The sequence below is a fragment of the Ictidomys tridecemlineatus genome, chromosome 1 (genome assembly GCF_052094955.1).
Source record: "Ictidomys tridecemlineatus isolate mIctTri1 chromosome 1, mIctTri1.hap1, whole genome shotgun sequence".
NCBI classification, from domain to species: Eukaryota; Metazoa; Chordata; class Mammalia; order Rodentia; family Sciuridae; genus Ictidomys; species Ictidomys tridecemlineatus.
The window spans coordinates 97,024,314-97,046,571 of record NC_135477.1 but is presented as its reverse complement, the minus strand read 5'-3'; the positions used below and the strand labels follow the sequence as shown (position 1 = coordinate 97,046,571).

The 22,258-nt window shown below is 32.6% G+C and overlaps 1 protein-coding gene across 14 annotated transcripts in view; it reads left to right on the top strand.

Annotated features, from left to right (window-relative positions):
• Positions 1-22,258, top strand: part of Tmem161b (transmembrane protein 161B) — a 101,353-nt gene that overhangs the window by 55,265 nt on the left and 23,830 nt on the right. For 8 of the 14 annotated variants that reach the window (XM_005315672.5, XM_040273617.2, XM_040273618.2 and 5 more), the window contains 4 exons: positions 1,795-1,908; positions 5,285-5,459; positions 6,315-6,411; positions 7,643-8,932. In XM_005315672.5, the coding sequence (XP_005315729.2) occupies positions 1,795-1,908; positions 5,285-5,459; positions 6,315-6,411; positions 7,643-7,920 (664 nt within the window). In that variant the 3' untranslated portion in view covers positions 7,921-8,932. Of the gene's footprint in view, positions 1-1,794; positions 1,909-5,284; positions 5,460-6,314; positions 6,412-7,642; positions 8,933-9,402; positions 9,950-22,258 lie in introns of those variants that run through there. The other 6 variants (XM_078044794.1, XM_078044789.1, XR_013437133.1 and 3 more) reach the window with 4 other exon arrangements.

Sequence of the window (22,258 nt, the reverse complement as noted above, 5' to 3'; positions counted from 1 at the left end):
TTAAATCTCTCCATATAATTTAAAGAACTGTATTATATTCCTTGCATTGTCAGTGTTTTTGTTGTTGTTGCTGTAGATGCCTTGGCAAAAGGGCAGACTGATAATGTGCTTCCACTCAAATCCAGATCCAAATTCCTGTCTCATAATTTTGTTTGCATTCATTGGAAGCCTAACTTGAGAATATTCCACTTTTATATACATATTTCTAGTCATTAAGTTTGAAAGGCAGTCATAGTCCCAAACATTACTGCTCTTTTTAAATCTTGTCTTTAATGATGCTGATTCTCTGGTCTTTTCTTACTCTGTGTTTTCTTTCTAATTTAGTTGTAGTTATCTTTTTCCCATTTTTCTACATATTCCTTGAACATGTGTTTACTTATTCTCATCTCCTGCCACACACTTCTTCATCCCTCTTTTTTTTCCTCCTTTTACTCAACATGCTCTTAGCTGCATCCCGCTTTTCTCCCACTACCAGTTCCTCTAATAGCTTCTTTAAGACAAAACCTGGTTCTCCCCCTCTTCTTTACACACACACTTCAGTCCACTAACCCCAGTGTTATGATTTAAATAAGCTGAAAAGGGTGGGTGGAGGGAAGCCCTTCACAAGCTACTGAAACCGCTGTGGGCTGCTCCTTGATACTAGAGTGTTCCCTAGCAACACTGCATACCTAATACTGCTTCTTTCTTCCCCAGCACCCAACGGTTTACCAAGGCTGTTGGATGAAAGAATCACTTTATAAAAAACATTTAAAGCAGCCAGTGGTTTGGGAGAGGGGTTGCACAGTGCACATTTTAGTGTCCTTTTCAGTAAAATGTAGCTTCTTTTTAAGCTTTTTTCCTTTCAGGATATATAGGGGGTTTATTTTACTTTCAATTTATTGCAGTCCCTCATTGTATTAGCACCCTGCCCAGATCATAAGGGTGGGCAAGCTAGTTCTGTTGTGATAAACATGACTGGCACAAAGAATAGGATTGCCTTCATCCCATGGCTAGGCACTATGACTTATTTTAATAGTGAGGGTTAAAACCACATGTTTCCTTGCCAGGCATTCTTGGCTTTCTGACCCACCCCTTTTTCCTTACACAGGTCACTATCATTTTGCTTTGTAGTGATATTTTAAAATATGTGTTTGTATACATTTCAAACTTCAGTTTAGACCTTCTTTTTGCTGATAGTTAAAAGAATGAAGAATTTGCCTTATCTCTAAGATAAGAAAAATTCTTACCAGCCACCTGTTTGTGTATAGGACACAAACATAATGATTAATAATGAAATTACAGCTCAGACCGAAAACCCTTTGCTATATTAGGTGTATTACTTTATCAAGAGTAAAGTAAAATTTGTTGATTTATATAGGCTAGGAGAATATTCATAATAGTCCAAAAAGAAATGTGTGAATTACTTGTGATTTTCGCAGTATAGGTAAACATTATACATGATCATTACACACTGAAAGGTTCCTCTGTATCCATTAGATTTGTTCACTATATAAAATTAGATCATTAAAGTACCTGTTTTTTGAATCACGGATCTAATATGGAATTGTTAAAGAGTATTAGAATAGAAGTGAACAAATCTAGATTTTGGTCCTAGATTTGCCTGTAACATCTGCTAAATTGCCATGAACAATCACTAAACTTTCCTGAGTCTCAATGTTCTTATGTGAAAAATTAAGATAATAAAGTTTTTTAAGGACTGAAATATATTGGTAATGATCAATGAAGTAGTCAAGTTTCTGTACTTTTGTATATTTTGTTTCTGGATTTTTATGTTTATTTCTTGCATGCTTTCAGAACATTACTTCATATCAACTTCTTGGCACCTTTATTTATGGTTCTGCTCTGGGTAAAACCAATCACCAAAGACTACATTATGAACCCACCATTGGGTAAAGAAAGTGTCCCTTTGTAAGTATGGTTATTTGAGGGCTAATTTTTGTTTCATTAGAATTCAGAACTGCTTTTCTGAATGTTATTTATTGTATTTAAGTTTCTTTTTTTTATTAGTTGCTCATGACAATACAATGATCTTGACATATCATACATTTGAATCAAATGGGGTATAATTTTTCATTTTTCCAAGTGTACAGGTTACAGAGTCACATAGGACACTATACTTTTAAAACATTGCTTGAAATGCTAAAAGATAGTAATAAACTTGAAGCTATAGGTCATCATTTAACCTTTTTGTGAACTTCCTAATGAATATTAAGGATTACTATCCTAATATTGGCTTTTATACTTACAGGCTTTTCCTTAATGCTCAGTTGTCACTTTTCTACTGTCATTAGGCCAGTGGCTTTGATGCCCTCTTTTTTTCTTTTTTTTTTTTTTGGTGGTGCCATTATTTGAACCCAGGACTTTGCACATGCTTGGTAGGTCCTCTACTTCAGAATCCCTATTTAGATACCTTCTGTAGTTATTTCAGTATTATATTTTTACTTGTGAAAATTGCAGAAGAGAAGGATAGTATACATGGAATTACATATACTTATTTCCGTGTGTATGGAAATGTTAACATTTTCCATATTTGCTTCATCTATTTTTGATAAAATATTTCTCAAGCTAGAGATATAACATTTTTATTGCTAATTACTATATTTGATAGTTTGCATCTCTAGAAAATACTAATGTTTTCCTGTAACTATAATATCACACTTAAGAAAACTAAAAATTATCCCTTAACATTATTTTATAATACCAATTCATGTTTCTCCAATTAGACAACTGTATTTTAACAGAAGATGATGACAAGGAAACAGATATATTTCATTAAAAGGCATTATAATCGTATTTGGTATGATAGATGTGTACTTATGAAACTTAGAGTATTAGAGAGGTTCTGGCAAAGCTGGTTCAAACTCCAGTTTTGCTCCTCACCAAAACCATCACTTGAGGATGATTACTTAATTTTCACTGAGCCTCTGTTTCCCCATAATAGTACCTACCTCACAGAATTATCATTGGAATTGAATGAAAGAACACATGTAATGCAACTGGCTGGAAGTGTTTAATAAATGTTCCTTTTACTGTTTTGCCTTATCAAAATTGAAATAGAAATTTTGACTAGCCATTGACTCCAGTGTACATTTTATATTATGTACTGCTCTTAGATCCTGGTACAACTTTGTCTTAGAGTATGTAGTCAGTGATGACCATGAGACATTTTCTTTTTAGATTTAATTGTTATCAAACTAAAGAAATATTCACCAAAGAAGTAATGTTTTCCCCCCACACACCAACTAAACCTTAATAGTAATTTTAACTTGACAGTTTCCTAAAGTATTTAAAAGTAATTCTAAGGATCCTAGGCTTCTAGGTAAAATCTCAAAAAAAAAAAAAAAAAAAAAAAAAGACCAACAACAACAACAAAAAAAAACTGCTGTCATGTCTTGGATGCTGAAAGCATTCCTCAATCCTTCCTTGAAGTTTGGTCATAGAAATTGGATTTCATACTCTTGAAATTATGTTTTCTGATTTTAAATATAGTAAATTTAGGAAAACAAGGAAATTAACATTTATGATATCCCTGTTATATGCCAATTATTATGCTAGGTACTGATATTTCATGTATTTTATCTCTTTAATTCATATAGTAATTATCCATTTGTGGTTGCTGTCCTTATCCCATTTTCTGGGTGAATTATCAGGCTCAGAAGTTAAATAATTTGGCTAAGGTTACTCAGTCAGATATGGCATACATAAAACATTTGGTTTTATACAACTTTCTTTCTTCACTATTTATACACAAAGACCTTGGGTCATTTTCTCATAGCCTTTTCTCCCATTTTTTACATCCCAATTCTGATCTGTTTCAAAAACAGTTCAAACAAAATTGTAGTCTTAATCTGTTTCATCCTATTCTTCAATTGTGAATTAACAGTTAAATGATTAGACAGGTGGTTTTATATTTTTGTTTAAAATCTAAAGTTCATGCAGTAGATGAAAGAATAGCTGCCCATTCATCAAAGAGAGTAGAACGAAGAGAAAAGCAAGTGACAGATTCTTTATCACACAAATTAGTTTGTAAATAAATCTTTATTTGTAGTCAAGAAGCAAAAATGGTTGTAATGTTATTTCAACTTCTAAATGTATTTAAATCCAACCATGTGTTCTGAAAGGAACATGAAAACAGTAGAATGAAGAAAACAGTACAGGGGTGCTCATAACCTCATGAAAAGAAAGCCAAAATGGCATATGCAGTAAAGCCCAGAATGATTTCAAGATCGCTGGGGAATGTCTTCTTCCTTCCTTTACCCATGTGTTTTGTCCTAGCTCAGGATCCTTGAGATACTTGATTAGATCAACTTATCAAATGTTTATGGTATTACTTGAGTCTAAATTAGAAGATACTTTTAATGACTATTTTCCCAAATCCTGAACTCATAATCTAAGCAAGTAATTTTCTCAATCACTACTTTATTCTATTGTCTTCATTTTCATTATCTGTTATCCTCAAAGGGTATGAAGTAGTTGTCTTAAGAATGCTGCCTGTCAATTCTCCTTGTTGCACAACTCTAGGGAGCACAGTATCATTTATAGGTCCAATGGAAAACTTCAAGGCTTTGGAATGCCTTGTGTCTTGTTTTACTGTTATTTTTACATGATTGGCTCCTTCATTACATTAGTCATTATAGTGGACAAAAACGTTATGCCTTTATCTTTTCTGGCCATCAGTATTTTTCCATTGAAATTCTGTGACCATGTGCACTCATAACCTTGTGAAAGGAAACAGGCATACATTATCAAGCTATTGTCCCATCCCCATTTCTGACCTCTAGTTCATAAATTGTTCAGACAAAAATCATATACTTTTTTATCTTCTCTACCTTTTCTGTTTTCTGTCCTGTTCAACAACATAATTTCTGCAGGCGACTTTTCCTGTATTGGGCATTTAGTTTCTTTCCTAGGTCCTTGCCATTGCACAGAATGACTGTAATTAAATAATGTGAGAGGGCTAAATGTGTAAATCATTGGTTTACAGAAACCAAGAGCAATCAGTAATTGGAGTCATAAAAGAAGTTTGAAAGACTGCTGGAGGTTTCTGTAAAAGAAGAGAATCCCAATCTGCCATAAATGTATCAATATAATATTTTCACTTTTATAGCACAATTACACAGATAAATGTATCACAGAAAGTAACCATTAATACCAAGGGCTCTTTTAGGACTCTAACTCAGTATAGCTAAGTATAGATTTCTTATCTTATGGTAAATAGTAACATTACTAGCATGCTAGCATACTGTGGTCTTTGAGAGAACTATATCAACTTTTTGATCTGTAGAATGACAGAAGCTACATTTGATACTCTACGACTCTGGTTAATAATCCTGCTGTGTGCTTTGAGATTGGCCATGATGCGTAGTCACCTGCAAGCATATTTAAACTTAGCCCAGAAGTGTGTGGATCAGATGAAGAAAGAAGCAGGTCGAATAAGTACAGTTGAACTACAGAAAATGGTAAGTTTTATATCATTGTTCAAATGAAAATTGGCAAAACTGTTGTGTAAAAAGAAAGGATTTTGTTTTTTTAAATATTATTGTAGATAAGTGGGACAATCTTAGGCCAATGTATATCAGCAACCTTGATCTGTTTTTGGTGCTAAGAAAGGATCTCAGTTTCTCTTCTGTGTTTTAAGTGTCATATAGTTGGGTGATGCAAAGCTGTGATATGCCTACTGTTGCTAAAGGGGATCCCTCTAGTTTCAATATATTGTCCAGATTTGGTGACTTAAAGGGTAGGAAATACACGTTTTAGTGACTAAAATTACCAGTTTAGTGGCTAAATATATTTATTTTCTCATTATTATATGTACTTGAACATGAAATGTAAGTATTCAGAGGAGATTCCAGAGAAGGAGAAAGCTAGGAATCCCATCCCCCACTGTAGTATTCATGTAGAATGATGATTGATATTTTTATTTATGAGGTATTTATGTTCATATAGATTACCTGCTATTGGTATTTATTTTATGTTCAAGGTGGCTGTCCTTAGAGATTTTGACATTATGTTTTATCTTTGAAATATAAATGAATTTATACCATTGGAAATTTATTGGTTATTTTCTCCATTTTAAATACATTGTTACGGAACTTTTAAAAGGAATTTATTGTAATATTTTTACATTCTAAAAATCTTCAAATTGCCTAAATCAGTTTAAAATTTATAATTAAGTGCAAACTTAATAAAATATAGCTTTCTTCTCATGTAAGGATCACTTATCTCAAACATTTCACTTTGATAATTATATGAAAGTTTAATTCACTTACAACATGTGAGCTGTATCAGATACTTAAGAATGTTGTTGGTTACAGGTGGCTCGAGTCTTTTATTACCTTTGTGTCATTGCCCTGCAGTATGTGGCACCTCTGGTAATGCTGCTTCATACAACTCTGCTTTTGAAAACACTAGGTAGGAATACCCTGGAGACTGGGAAACATCTTTTACTTTCTACCCATAATTAATAATGCTTCCTCTCACTTGCAGAGAAATATGCCATATAAACTGTTTCTCCCTTAAAAGTTTTAAGAGGAAGCATGGGAAAGTTTGAGCCATGGAAGTTGATTAATCATCTTGATTTTGAGAACTCAGGGTTCATGGGGTTTTATAATGTACACTTATAAGAATTGTTCTACTGAAGGTTAATTCCTAGATTTACTTAATGAACTTACTTAAGTTCATAAGTAACTTACCACTATTGATCTTCATTATTTTTGTGTTACATGAGAGGGTGGTTTAAGAGTTTGTTAGTGCCTAATATTTAAATTATTACAAGTTGTTTTAAACTTACATAAATTATGGAATCCTCTGGTAAGTTCAATTTTAGGTAACTAGGTTGAAGGGACAAAGATTTTTCAGTGAAAGAGCAAAGTTGTCCAACAGGTCAAGTCCCTGTTGGTAGTATTCAAGAATGATCCATTATTGCACTGATCATTTCCCTTTGCTTTGATCAGGCAACTTGCCACCATGTGGGTTTAGGAAGCCCAAAGAGACTAGAAGTATTACTTGGTGGATTTAGTAGATTCCATAAACTGATGATAGTTGTAAATGCCCTTTAGGAATCTGTGGAACTTAAAGGGGTAGGTAGCTTAGTTTCGTAAATTATGTGACTCATATCCTATGCAGCGTAGGAAAGTATATGATAAAAAAATTTCTGGAAGCTATTAATAGTTGCTCACATTGAAATCATAGTTTCTGAGAAAGAAATTTATTCTGATGTTGTTGAGTTAGAAAAGATTTCCAAGAAGTTATTGAATCTGTCCCTATTGCTCCTGTAGAGGCAGTTGATTCATGTCTTATACAAGGAAAAAATTTTTTTTATTATATTACCAGGTTTTACTGTAGTTAATTAAATGTATATCAGTCTTTTTGCTTTACTGATGAGAACAAATTATATATAGTCTGGTCAAAATAAGTAAATTCTTTTAATATGTAGAAAAATTATTATTATTATTATTATTTTTCAATCTAAAATGATTTGCTCTATCAGTAAACTTATTGATCTTAATTTCAAATGTAGGTTAAGAGGTTTTTTTGTTTGTTTTTTGTTTTGTTTTGTTTTGCTTTGCTTTGCTTTGTTTTTGTTTTTAGTAAAAGCTTTGGAATTAGTTAGTCTTCAAGTTTTGTGTTTTGAATTTTCTAGGTAATCATTCTTGGGGGATTTATCCAGAATCTGTCTCTACCTTGCCAGTGGATAATAGTCTACACTCCAATTCTGTTTACTCTGAATTACCATCTGCTGATGGGAAGATGAAGGTAACTGTTACGCAAATAACAGTGGCACTGAGCAGCTTAAAAAACATTTTTACTCCTCTCCTTTTTCGAGGACTTCTATCATTTTTGACATGGTGGATTGCTGCTTGCCTTTTTTCTACAAGCCTTTTTGGGCTCTTTTATCATCAGTATCTGACTGTGGCATGAATCTCAGTTAACAAAAAAGGTTATCTAAGTCATACTTTGAATTCAAATATCTGTGCCCTTAAAGGGCTAGAAAAAACCAGAAGAAAGCAAATACAAAGGAAAAAAAAAAAAACCATATCAAAGTATGTTGTTTTAAATGCTTCCTCTGTATTCTCAGGGTGAATTAATGTTGTAATATTTAAAATCACAAGATGGATTGTTAACTATTACACTGTGTCATTGGAATTTTAACTTACTGTATTAACTAATGTGAGAGGGCTATCTGCAGGGGTAATACTTGTGATTACCTTGGTTTACAGAAACCTCCAGCAGTCTTTCAAACTTATGACTCTAGTTACTGATTGCTCTTAATGGTATTAAGGTACTGTTAGTAGTCCTAGTGGCTGCCTATAGAACAATCTTCAAACTGAGCCATGCTTTAGGGGAGAGAACAGAACTAAAGTCATTTCTGTTGGTAATATATTAGTTACTCTTCAAACAACAACAAAAATCCAACAGAAAGGAAGAGAAAGCTACTGTATATTACAGTAAGGAAAGCTGCATAGTTACTTTAAATTTAATGGAGTTGTATGTGCTTGATATCTGCAAGTACTGCTGCTTGAGAGTAGCAAAAGTGTTGTTTTAAATTGTATTCTACCTAAGTTGAAAGTTCTTTTAAAACTGTTGGCCATATGAACATTTGCAGTCTTGCTGTTAGGTTTGGGCCTACCATATTTTATTTTACTCTGTGATCCTAGATAGTTTCTTTTAATTGTCTAAAAATATTTATCAGTACTGATCAGACTTTTAAAAAATTACTTTGTAATCCTGCTGACTACATGTATGTATTGTATATATATTATATATTAAATATATAATATATTGAGATTATAAAAGATGAAAATATTGGGATCCTTTTAATATTTTAAGTTGTTGAATGTATGTTTAAAAGTGATTTGAATGAGATGTATTTGTATCTAGAAATTTTATTTCTGTTTGGAATGAGATTAAAATACATTTTGAAAGTTCAGCAGAGCATGCAGTTTATTTGTTGTGCATATGTGAAAGTACTTAAAATTTTACGAATGCTTTTCATGATTTCTCCCAAATTGCGTTTTTTTTTCTTTTAAAAATCACAATCTACTGATATTATTAAATCTAACCAAATCTACAAGTATAGTATCATTAAAGCCCTTGTTAAATAGAACTTATTTTAAATTTGTAGTGTCTACAATTAGAAATATTAAATTTTATTTTACAGGCCAGAAATTGAGCTCATTTGAATGAAAATAATCAAATGAAATGGAAAAAAATTATAAAATTTCTTTTAATGCTTTTTATATCTAAAATCCAAAAATCACTATAGAGTTTTTATTTAAATAAATAAATGTTCTCCCATTTAATTGTCTTGGGAGACTTTATATTAATGTTTTGATGCTATTACACTATTGAAAGCAAGTTTGAAATGGAATTATTTTTCTTTCTTTTTCTTATTTTTTTCAGGTGCTGGGGATTGAATCCATTAAGCCATATCCCCAACTCTTTTTATATTTTATTTAGATACAGTATCTCTCTAAGTTGCTGAGATTGGCTTTGAACTCACCATTCTTCTGCCTTAGCCCCCCAGGCGTGCGCCACCATGCCCGGCTGGAATTACTTTCGTGGCTTAAGGTTTATGTTCATTTGAATAATCTCAGTGCAGCAAATTCTTGTCTTTTGGTATATATTTAAATATTTTTGTAATAGCATATATTTTAAAAGAGTGAGCAATAAGTGCTTAAATTGGATAAAACTCTTTAGTTGAAATTAATTGTGAATATAGCCTAATAATACTTCATTTGTATTTCTAGAAGAGCCATTTCATATATATCTTGAGATACAACATCACTAAAATAGTATAACAAGATTATACCAAAGTTTGCCATTTATTTTGTATATGAAGAAGGTTCTTACACTGCAGACTCAAAGACTCATTACCTGGTATTTATAACTGTTCTTGCTAAAGAGCTACAATTTTTAAACTATTATTAAAGCACATTAAATTAACTAATGAGTTTGGTTACTTTTTAAAGCAAATTTGAACTAACTGGTTTATTTAAGCATTGTAGGGTGGGAGGGCTGCTGGGAACCATATCCCAGGCCTGTAAATGCTGGACAAATATACCCTACCATTGATTCCCCCAGCCTGCTATCTTGTCTTTGTACCAGAAATTACATTCTTTAATTGCTAAAGGGTTTGTACTTTATGGAAACAAAATATTTTAGTATCCCAAAATTTGACTAGTGGAGTTCTTTTACTTGTTATATTAGACTCTATTCAATAGAATATGCTTTGAAGAGTCAGTTATTTTTATTATGTTTGCCACATAAGTAAGAACCCTTAGATAAATTTTTCATGTGATTTGTAGAATTTTATTCAAGAGTTTGTTGATTTTCTTCTTCCCTACCCTTGCCCATTGCTCCACAAAAATCAGAACTGTATTCTCCCTCCTACTCCCACTGATTTGTCTGAAATGAAAAGCATATAATTTTATCTTAATATTTGTGTGCATTTTGATTATCTTAGGTATTTACCTCAGAATTCCAGGTGCTGTGTATAAAATGACCAATGCATGCAAGCATAATGGGCTCATTGTGTAATTGTTTCTGATATAAGTATCATTGATAAAATAGTGTCATTTCTGTTTGAGTTATGATTTAGGAGAGATAATCATCCATTAATGGAATTGATTGGCCCAGGAAGCAATAAGTAGAATTCATTCTGAAAACTATAATTGGAACTTCACTAGATATATTTTATTCTTTCAAATAAAAGATTAAATTCTCAGTATTGTGAAGCATAAGGTCTCAACATTCTCTGAATTCATACACACTTTCTGAGCCATCATATAATTGAAAATACTCTATCAAGATATATGGCTTTATTCAGCAAAATAAAACTAAGTGATTTTTTAATGCGGCTTATCCTGTGTCTTTACAGAATTTTCAGTGGCTTAAGGAATCAAATTTAAACACACTTATGGTCCTAGAGCTTGAACCCTATGACTCAAATAGTTGTAAAGTGTATTTTTCAGCTCCTCCTCAGCTCATTATGTCCATATCCTGGTTTTAGAGCTGATTATATGCCATGAAGATTCTGATAGGAACACTAAAAATGGTCAAGCCTCTTTAAAGTGATAAACATTTTTACATTTTTTTTCCAAAGAAAAAACAAAATCCAGGTATAATTTTCTTACATGTTTATCTTCTGTTACTATGTTACTATTGAACTTATTAGCTACAAAATTGTTATTTCAGAGAGTCTGTGTTTTTCCATCCTGTTGTCTTTTTGGGGGTTGTGGGTATTTTTGTCTGTTGTTTCTATATAACTTCCTACATGTTATTCCTTTGGCATTTGGTAAGACAGTTCATTTTCTTAAACATAGTAGCAGCATACTTAAGAGAACTGAATTTTCACCCATCTTTGTTGACTTCATCTGTAAAATTAAGAGTTTGTATTAAATATCAGGATATGTTTTTCTAAATCTGATATCAATTTGTATTTGTGTTAACATGAAAACTATAATTTTTGGCATTAGCAGTATTTACTAAATCTTTTTCTCTTGATATTCAGTCATTATTAGAGAACATTTATTTATTTTTAATTGAGAATTGTTTCCCAAAGAGTATCCAGGACTGTTTTGGTTTTACTTATTTAATTATATGTTCTGTAAATATTTATTGAATGAGTGTATTGTGGTAGGGATTGTACCATGTACGCTTAGACATATCAGTGAACAGAACAGAAAATCCCTTCTCTTTAAAAGGGAATTTGGTGAGGGATGCAGACAATAAATATGAAAAGGAGTCTACTCTAGGACATGTTGGGGATGAGATCTAATCAATGAAGGGGGAATATGGAGTTGAAGGACACAGATTAAGTTACATTTTGAAATAGGGTGTCCAGGGAAAGCCTGAGAAGGTGGTTTCTGAGCAAGGACTTAATAAGAAAACCATCATAGGATTTTTGTTATCTTTTTTTTCTTGGATTGCCATGGCTCCTTGGTATACAGAGCAACCTGATTGGTGGGCACGGTGGGCTTGCCTGTTATCCCAGCAACTTGGGAAGCTGAGGCAGGAGGATCTCAAATAAAGGCCAACCTGGGTAAATTAGGGAGACCCTCTCAAAATAAAAAAGGCTAGGGATGTATAGTTCAGTGGTAAAATACCCCTGGATTTAATCCCCAGTGCTGGGAAAAAAGAAAAGGAAAAACAAAAACACTCCAGTTGCTGGGATTTTGCTTGCTACGAGTTCACTAAGTAAAAAAAAAAAAAAAAAAAAAAATTAACTGATAGTATCAGGCTGGGGATGTAACTCAGTGGTAGGACACTTGCCTAGCACCTGCAAGATGGTGAGTTGATCCCTAGTGCCACCAAAAATTTTTTTTAATTGAAAGAGTGAAATGGATAATATTATTTATTTATCTATTTAGTTGGTATGTTTTACTAGAAGTAGTACAGTTGTCGAATTAAACGTTGAGTGTTTACTAATAAACAGTAAAGCACACAACAAATATAACTCCTTAATCTATGTTTTATAATTTATCTGGGAAGTACTTTTTAACTTATGTGGTCATATTTATATAATGTGACTAATGGCAAATTTACATTAGTATGTTTTATCACAACTTTCAGTGGTACAAAATATTAAATGTCTTATACAGTTTAGGTAATTAAGTCCCCTTTGCTAAAGTATTAAACATGAGTGAGGTAGGTATTGTTTTTAGAGGAATGCTTTACAAAAATTAACTTCAACACATCTTTTTAAATTTTCATTTGAAATGCCCTTTTGTCCTCTAATTCTGCAGTGAAACAGTTTATACTTATGAATAAAATTTCCAAAAGACTAAAATATGAAAGCATAAATTAGATAGCAATGAAAAGATATAAAAATTACTATAAATGTGTTTGTGTATTTTTACTTGTTTTTAAATTTCTATTTTTAACAATTCCTTCAATCATGAAATGTAAGCTTTCCTCTACATATTTAAATTTCTATCATTATAGGAAGTCCTTATTTACACCTATTTTGGATAGGTTACTGATATTTAAGTTAATATTCTGTTGAGGCTGAATATCAGAGAAAGAACTGAATTATCAAAATAAACCCCCAAAAATTATTTTTAAAAATTTTATCACTTCTTTTGGTAAAATACCATAGTACAGGAAAAAGGAGAAAATAACTTTTTGAACATTTTTTCTTATTTCCTTGTCTGTATTTTCAAATTACTCAAATTCCTGATGTGGGGACTGTGCCTGCTATTTATTTCAATTGTGTATTCCAAAACTGAAGAAATAACTACAGGATGGGCTCAGGGAACCACTGGGCTGACTATGACAGACCCGAGCTAAAATTCCTTTGAATATCTGACCTCCATAAATCCCTACTCTGACTAGTATACATTTGAGTTCCCTAAAATTACTGGCAGTTCAGACCCAGTTTTCAGTATTCCCTGAAGATTTGATTATTTCCTTTTCCTAGTTTGGTTAATCTGGTGAAAGGATGTAGGTAAGTCCCTTTGGGGAATGCTGGGAGAAAGATTAACAGTATAAACACTTGGTAGTGTTGTAGGAACTAATTGAAGAGGCTGTGACCCTTTGTTTCAAGGTGAATGATCAAAACATTTTTTATCCTAAATACTTTACATGGTTTTGAATTTTTTTTTATTCAGAATTTTGAGGTCATCAAGGTAACATTTTAAAATTCAATCTCATATGTATAATTCCTAAATAAGACTCTTGGCCTACGTCGAATTACATAATTGGTTTCATCAAAGCATGAATGCTAGTATACCAAATGATTCCACATGGATTGGAATCACAGTCTAACATATTCATTGATATAAATACTGTCTGATATAAAATCACATGTCATTCTTTAGTATCTATCAGAGTGAGTCTCTTAATATGATTAAACATTTATTTTGCCATTTATTCAAGAATCATTAAGTCTTTTGTGTCTCTGTATATACACATAAAATGTATATATACATAAATGAAAGTTTTCATCATCAGAACTTATTGTAGCATCCCAATTTTATGAATTTTAACATGTAAAGCATATAAGGAAAGTTTTACTCTCAAATTGCATCAGAGATACCCCACTTTCAATAAATGTCATATATTAACTGCAAATATGAAGGGAGTAACTTTTTTTTTTAATTATTACCTAATCAAAAACACTGATCAAGTACAAGTTTGGGGCACTTTTTAAGTGTCATTGAAGGAGCTGTTCAGCTACTAGATCTTCCAAAGGACTTTAAAAGGCCAGCACCAAAAAACCATATTTGCAAAATGTGGTCATAGTCAGTGATGCATTCCTGTGATCTAATTCCATCTCAAATACAAAGTAAACAGAGATGTTTGAAATTGTATTTTTAGAAGAAGTTTTAAATGCATTTATTCTTTTTAATAAAAATGAAACAATTATTTAGCATCAATAGAAGGAAAATAGGAACCTCCAAAATCTTATAAAAGCTTATAATATTCATGGATATATATAATTATAAACATTTTTACCTTTGTCCCCCAAAGATGACATTTCTACCTGGTATTTGAACTAGAAAAGTGTTACTTGGGAAGATGTTATTTTATAGATTTGTGCTACAAGATGGTATTATTATTTTCATTATAAGTTATGCTGTGCATTCATTTTTATGCTTTTTATAAACAATGTTAGAGTTTTTTTTCCCCTGCATGGATTTTTACATTCTTCCAAACTGAGAAAGTTGTCTTTTACAAATTCAACCATACACATGTAGACTAGATACAAATGAAATATGTAACATGATTCAAAAGTCAAGGTTATACAGAATACAGTAAAGACTGAGGGAATATTCTTTAAAGAATTTTTCAAGGTATTATAATTGCTTTATTATACATATGTGTAATGATGCACTAGTAATAGGATGGTGGGAATATCGTTAATTCACTGCTTCTTATTACCCTTAAGTTTATTTAGCTAAAAGAAAATTAATGATGAGTCTTCCAGATAGAATGTATTTTGGTTATGGCAGATCAGTGATCTCATTGCAAAAATAAATAGTCATTTTAATTACAAAAAAGAAGCATAAGAGAAGCAAAAAGGACTAAATGAACAAGAGTATGTCAGGTCCTATCATTGCTCCAGTCTTTTAGACAGCCCCTGAAAAGTCTGAACATTGGACACAGGCTCATTTCTTCTCTTACTAGTTCCCTTCCTCCAGGGAGAGGCCTCTGAGTTATATTGATCCATTGGCTATGCTGTAGGTCCTCTGGAGCAGCAGCAAACCGCTAGCTTTTGTTTTCAGCAGACTCTGGACTTCTAGAATGTGCCAGGTGCTGTCAACTCTCCAAGATTGTGAGACAGAAACCAGTCCTCTATCATCCTTCAGAGAAGCTAGCACACTGGATGCACACTTTAACTCCCTATTGAGAAGTTGGGCATTAGGAGGTTTTCTCCACATCATTCTGGGTGAGCAAGGGAGAGGAACAACAGCAAGTGCTCCAAACCATTGATTTATTTTGTGTCCCTGCTATTTTTTCTTAAGACATTACATCATTTATTCTGTGTCTTCTTTTCCCCTGGTCCTTCAACTAGCCAAAACTATATGTTCTTGTGGCAAAATAGGATTTCACAAATTAGCACAAAAACTTCTTCAGGAGGTAGGAAGAGCTCTTGATGACTAAATAATTAGGATGGAAAGTGAAGTGTACTTATGTAAATTCAGGAATACACAACCAGTGAAACTCCACATCATGTACAATCACAAAAATGGGATCCTAATTAGACTAAGTTATACTCCATGTATGTACAATATATCAAGTTACACTCTACTGTCATGTATATCTAAAAAGAACAAAAATAAGTGAAGTCACATGCAGACAATAAAAACAAAATTATTTGTGGATTGGTCTGTAATTATCTCTTAAGAGTCAACATTTGGAACATATTTCTGCTTTGCTAAATTTAGAAATCAGACCAAATTTGGCTATTTGCCTACTAATTTAACCCCTACATAGAGCACCTCCAAAAAGGAGAAAGGCAGATCATGTATGTGTTAAAACCCAGTTCTATGCAGTGCTCAGAAAATGTAGGCCAGCTACTGCTGGGTAGTAGAATCCTTTACTCTATAAACACTTATACAGAAACCAGCCCCTCATGACCACAATCCTCTATCCCCAAAGTCTGCTCAGTGGTTGGATGTTCAGCCTTGTCTTTTCCTCCCCAGAGAGAACCTGGGAGTTAGTTTTCTCCTAGCCACTCCTGAATGAGCAGTAGGAAGGGATGTGGTGAGTGCATGTCACACATTTCCCTGCCTGCTTCAGTTCAGCTGATTTCCTGCTCACATAGGTTGCAAAAGCCTAAACTGATTTCTGATATTTCTTGTGGGAGAGCAGTGACTTGGATCATGATCTCTGACTATCTCATGGCTGCATTTGCTCTGGGAGCTTCCAGTGCAAAGGTGCAGATCAAGATTACCCAGTTGCTATGGTGATGCAAAAAATACTGACCATACAAAAAGTTATAATTAAATGTCTGTCATGTGATTTTAAAATTCAACAGGTCTAAAGTTCACTTTAACAATGGAAAAGGAAAATGGGCAAATAATGTTAAAAATATTTTTAGCAGTATCATGCAATCAGTGAAAGTAATTTGTATTTGTGATAATAAAGGATATACATTATAATGTCTAAGATAATCAGTGAAAGAATGTAAAACAAATAAATAGAAGCTGGAAATGGAATTATGTTAATTCAAAAGACATAAAAATAAACATGAACCAGATCAGACAGTATGGAATCAAATTAAGAATGTACTCATCAGTAAACATAAATGGACTAAATACCTCAAAGAAAAATCTGTTTAGATTACTTAATGAGCTATATGGTGCTTTTAAGAGGCAAACTGAAAGTAAAAAAAGGCATGAAAGTTTGCAAGTAAAAAGGTGAAAAAAAATCAAAAGGGTGAAACACTGTTAGAACAAAGTTACAGTAAGCCTCGATAAAGAGATTTCATCATGAAGAAATGTCATCCAATAGGAGCATATCACAATCCTAAATCCATTTGTACCCAAATTATCCTCAAAGAATTGTGGTAGAGTCTTAATAAATTAGAGAAAGCCATAATCATACTCAATAGCTTTAGCGCAACTCAGTAGTAGAAAGAACAGAGAGTTGTAAGACCAGAAATTCTGAATAATAATTTGACATGTACAGATCACTGCATCAAAATAATGACATTCTCATTGCTTTCAAAACTAATTGAAACTTTATCAACATGACCATATTCTGAGCCATTAAAGAAAAAGCTCAGCTGAATGTCTCAGCACACAGGCAGCCTAAAATTTCAGTGAATCCAGAGGCTGAGGCAGGAGGAGAGCAAGTTCAAGGCCAGCCTTAGCAACTTAGCATGACCCTGTCTCAAAATAAAAAATAAAGGGGTTGTGGTTGTGGCTTAGTGGTAGAGCACTTGCCTAGCACTTGCCCAGTGGTAGGCACTGGGTTTGGTCCTCAGTACCACATAAAAATGAATAAAATTAAGATACTGTGTCCATCTACAACTAATAATAAATTAAAAAAATAAAGGATATAGCTCAGTGGTGAAGTGTCCATGTTCAATCCTCAGTACTTCAATTGATTAATAATTTTTAAAAACTCAAGAAATATAAAAATATTGAAATTATTCATGTTTTCTGAAAACAGTAGAATTAAGCTAGAGATTAGCAAAAAGACAACCAAACAAAAATGTTTTCAACCTCTTTGAATTTAGATATTATGTTTCTACATAATTCATAGGTTAAAGAAACGGGGAAGTATTTTGTATTGAAAGATAAAGAATATATGACATCAAATTTTGGTACTGCTCAACCCATGATTAGCAAAAGCCTATAGTCTCAAATTAATATATTAGAAAAGGTTATGATGACTAATAATTTAATTTTACTGAAGAAACAAAAAAGATCCAATCAAACCTAAGGAAAGTACAATAAAAGGACTAATAAAGCAGAAACCAATGAAATACCACTCAAATGTATAATACATATTGTTAATAAAGCTGAAAATGATTCTTCCAGAAGATTAATGCAATTGATTAAATCCTTTCCAAAGCTGATTCAGGAAAAAAATAAAAACCAATATCAGGCTTAAAAAATATTAAATGACTATAGGCCTATCTATAGAACTATAAAAGATGTTAAGAATGCCATTAATGGATGAATGAAAATCCAGTTACAGGCATGCTCAGGCCTGTGGTCCCAGCTACTTGGGAGGCTGAGACAGGAGAATTTACAAGTTCAAGTTCATACTGGTCAACTCATCAATACTCTGGCTCAAAATTATTTTTCAAAAAGGACTGGAGATGTAGCTCAGTGGTAGAGTGCTGGCCCCACAGGCATGAGTCTATTGAAATGCACCAAAAATTAAGAGAGTTTGCTAGAACTGTAAGTGATAGGTTGATGGATATAAACAATATAACACCGATAATGGAATCTAGTGAAAGATACATGTGTGTGTGTGTTTATAATTCAACCTTAGAATATTATTTTTGATGCAATATCTTCATTTATTTATTTTTATGTGGTTCTGGGGATCAAACCCAGTGCCCCACACTAGACAAATGCTCCACCACTGAGCCACAACCCTAGCCCTCAACCTTAGAAGAATTTTTATTGCTTGAAGTATTTATAATAAAATGTCAAAAAATAAGAATATATGTGAACAACCCTACATCAGTAACTTTGCAATTTGAATAAAATGAACAAATTTATTGAAAAAGGAACCTAGCTGCACTCAGCAATATACACCGATAATCGCAGTCACTTGGGAGGCTGAGGCAGGAGAATCTCAAGTTTGAGGCCAGCCTCAGCAACTTAGCAAGGCCCTGTTTCAGAATAAATAAAAAGGGCTGGAGATGTAGTTCAGTGGTGAAGTACCCCTAGGTATGCTACTACTAAAAAATTTTCTCAGAAAGAAAACTTCTATCCCTATTGGCTTCAACAGTAAATTTTGACTAATAATTGAAGAAGGAACAGTGTCAGTATCACTTACACAAACTATCAAATAAGAGTGACTCTTGCCTTATTCTTTTTATAAGGCAAAATGATATTGCCTTGAACCTGATAAAGATATTACAAGAAAGAAATCCTGAAAATCAATCACTACTCTGATTATACATGTAAATATCTTTAGTAAAAAATAGTAGCAAATCAAATTCAGTGATAGATAAGATAATGTATCACAGCCCAGTGCAATTTACTCCAGGCTTCCAAAGGGAATTCGACATTTGAAAGCCGATTAACATAATTTATCAAATTAAGAGAAAAAAATATGGAGGGCTGAAATCTTATGATTCAGGAAACATTTGACAAAATGTAATAGCAGTTTTTTATAGAGTTTGATAGAAAATTAGGAATTGAGAGAATTCCTCCTGAATTAAAGTCAAAAACTAACAGTATACATCAATTGTAAAGTGTGTTATTGAAGACTTCTCACTTGTGTGAAGAAATGAGAGAAGGTTTCTGCTATGACTGCTTCCATTCAAACTTATACTAGAAGTTCTGATCGGTAGAGTAAGGCAAGACTTCCCCAAAAGCATTAAGATTGGATAAATTTTACTATATGAAAATTAAAAATCTCTATTCAGACACACAAAAAAATCAAGAGGGTAAAATTAACCACCCTCAGAATTAAATATATATATATATATATATATATATATATATATATATATATATATATATGTATGTATGTATCCGAAAAGGATTCATGCCCAGAATCTGTGAAGTATTTTACAATTTTACAATTATGGTTTCTATATTTTAGAAAAACACCAGAAAGCAGAAAAATGGCACTCTGCAAAGGAGGATATCCAAATGAAAGCATGTATGACTTGATTAATCATCAAGACAATTAAAATTTAAAGTACAATGTGATAGAACCAAAAAAGGGTTAATATTTCAAGTGGAAAATGTCAAGCACTGGCAAGAAAGTATTAAGACTCTCATGTAAATGCAAATGAGAATGTAAGTTGGTACAACCATTTTGAAAAATATCTCCTGAGCACAAATGAAAAGCCTTCAATAACATGCTTTGTGATTGATGTACGCTGTTATATTGTGACAGATATTCCTCCTTCAACTGAAGATGCTTCTTTTTATTTCTAATTTTCCATTAGACTCTGATAAGGTTTAGCAAATAGTTTCTTATGACAACAATTTCACTAGTAGGTAAATAACCTACAAAATTCCATGCATGTGTTTATTGAAAGACATGCACTACACCATACATAGAGCAATTGAGTACCAAGGTAAGAAATATGCAAATGTTATTCAGCCCTAAAATGAATAAATAAATTGTGGCACACTCACAACAAATACCATGCATGCAACAGTAGGTATAAGTGACACTAAATGGATAAACCGTGGTAGAAATCACAATGGAACATTGAATAGTGTATGTAGTGTTTGGCGATGGGAATGAGTAGTCTATACCTACATGCCACAAGGTGGATGAATCTCTCAGTCATTAAAACTAACAAGGCAGTGGGTTTTTTGTAATCACATTATACATAGTACTGAAGCAAGCAAAGCAAACATACTGTTGAGAGTCTGCTTGAAACAATGACTGCAAAGTAGCTTAAAGGGGACGTCTGAGGTGCTGCTGCTTTATCTAGATGCGGACTAGAGGATTGTGTTCTATTTGTGTAAACTGGAGCTATTAAATTACATGTTTTCTATACAAATATTATTCTTCAGAAAAAGCTTAAAATTATGATTCTACTGAAAAATCTCTGATAAACTGTTAACATAGTCAGGTCCACCCCAGCTCTCATGTCAGTACTATGAAATATTACACAAAAATATTTTACTGCCAATAAATCTTAAAATCTTAATTTTACCTCTACCCACTCCTAAAAGAAAAATCAAGGCTAATCTAATTGTTGAGTGTGAGTCTTCATAGTGGTTACAACTGAACTTTTCATATTTGAACTCTTAATCACACTAATTGGGATTACCAAATAGGTACCATGGAATGGAGTTGCCCATGTATAAAATGATGTTTCAATGAGGATTTTAAGAATTCTTTCTGTTTTCAGCATTGTTAATCCGTTTAAGCTTTAAAATTTATGCTGCTTGCTCTTGAATGCAGTAGATAATAACTTTGATTTTAAGAGATGCCATCTACACCAAAAAATAAATATTAAAAAAAGAGATGCCAACTAAGTAATTAAGCAACTATAGACTCAAAAATCAATAATCATTTATAACCTTTCAATTGGGTGGTTGCTTATATCTCTCCTCTAAAATATTCTATAACTTGGTTCTTTTTAATTCCTTGTATATCATGGACCTAAAGCAACACCTTATAATCTTTCAAAGCATGACATTCAATCCTTGATTGATTACTTGAATTAGGGGAATGTATAAGTTTTTTTGTTTGTTTGTTTGTTTTTTTAAAGAAAGAGTGAGAGAGAGAGAGAGAGAGAGAGAGAGAATGAGAATTTTAATATTTATTTTTTAGTTCTCGGCAGACACAACATCTTTGTTGGTATGTGGTGCTGAGGATCGAACCCGGGCCGCACACATGCCAGGCCAGCGCGCTACTGCTTGAGCCACATCCCCAGCCCCTGTATAAGTTATTTTTAATAATAAAGAAGATATTGGGGCTGGGATTATGGCTCAGTGGCAGAGCACTTGCTTTGCATGTATAAGGTCAGTGGTTTGATCCTCAGCACCACATAAAAATAAATAAACAAATAAAGGGATTCTGTCCATCCACAACTAAAAAAAAATTAAAAAAATAAAGAAGATAAATAGTTCCGTTTATTACCAATTCATTACATCCTAAACAACGTTTTTTACTAGGCTACCATCTACACCAATATCTAATTATTGAATTGGTTATTATTTGCCCTACATTTTTGAATCAAATATTTAATAATTTTCAGTTCATGTATCTGTTGTGACTATAAATAATATATGTATAAATGTGAAATATTCAGATCTATTATATTGCTCTTGGAAAATTAAGAAATTTTAGTTGCTGTGTTTGGCAGTATAAAAGTGGACTGTTACTCTGTGTCATGTTACTATCTCTTAACCCTGAAACTTTCCTAATGAATCAAGAATTGGGAATGGCATGTAGGCTACTGCTGCCTGTGCTTATATACCATGATCTTATTACATGTAATGACTCATTAATTCCATGGTCATATATCTGTCTGTGAAATATATTTACTGAATATATATAGCATGGCAATGAGCCACCCTTACATACCTATTAGAAGGGCTAAAATCCCCAAATCCAACCATATTATTCACTGGTAAGGATGTGAAGCAGG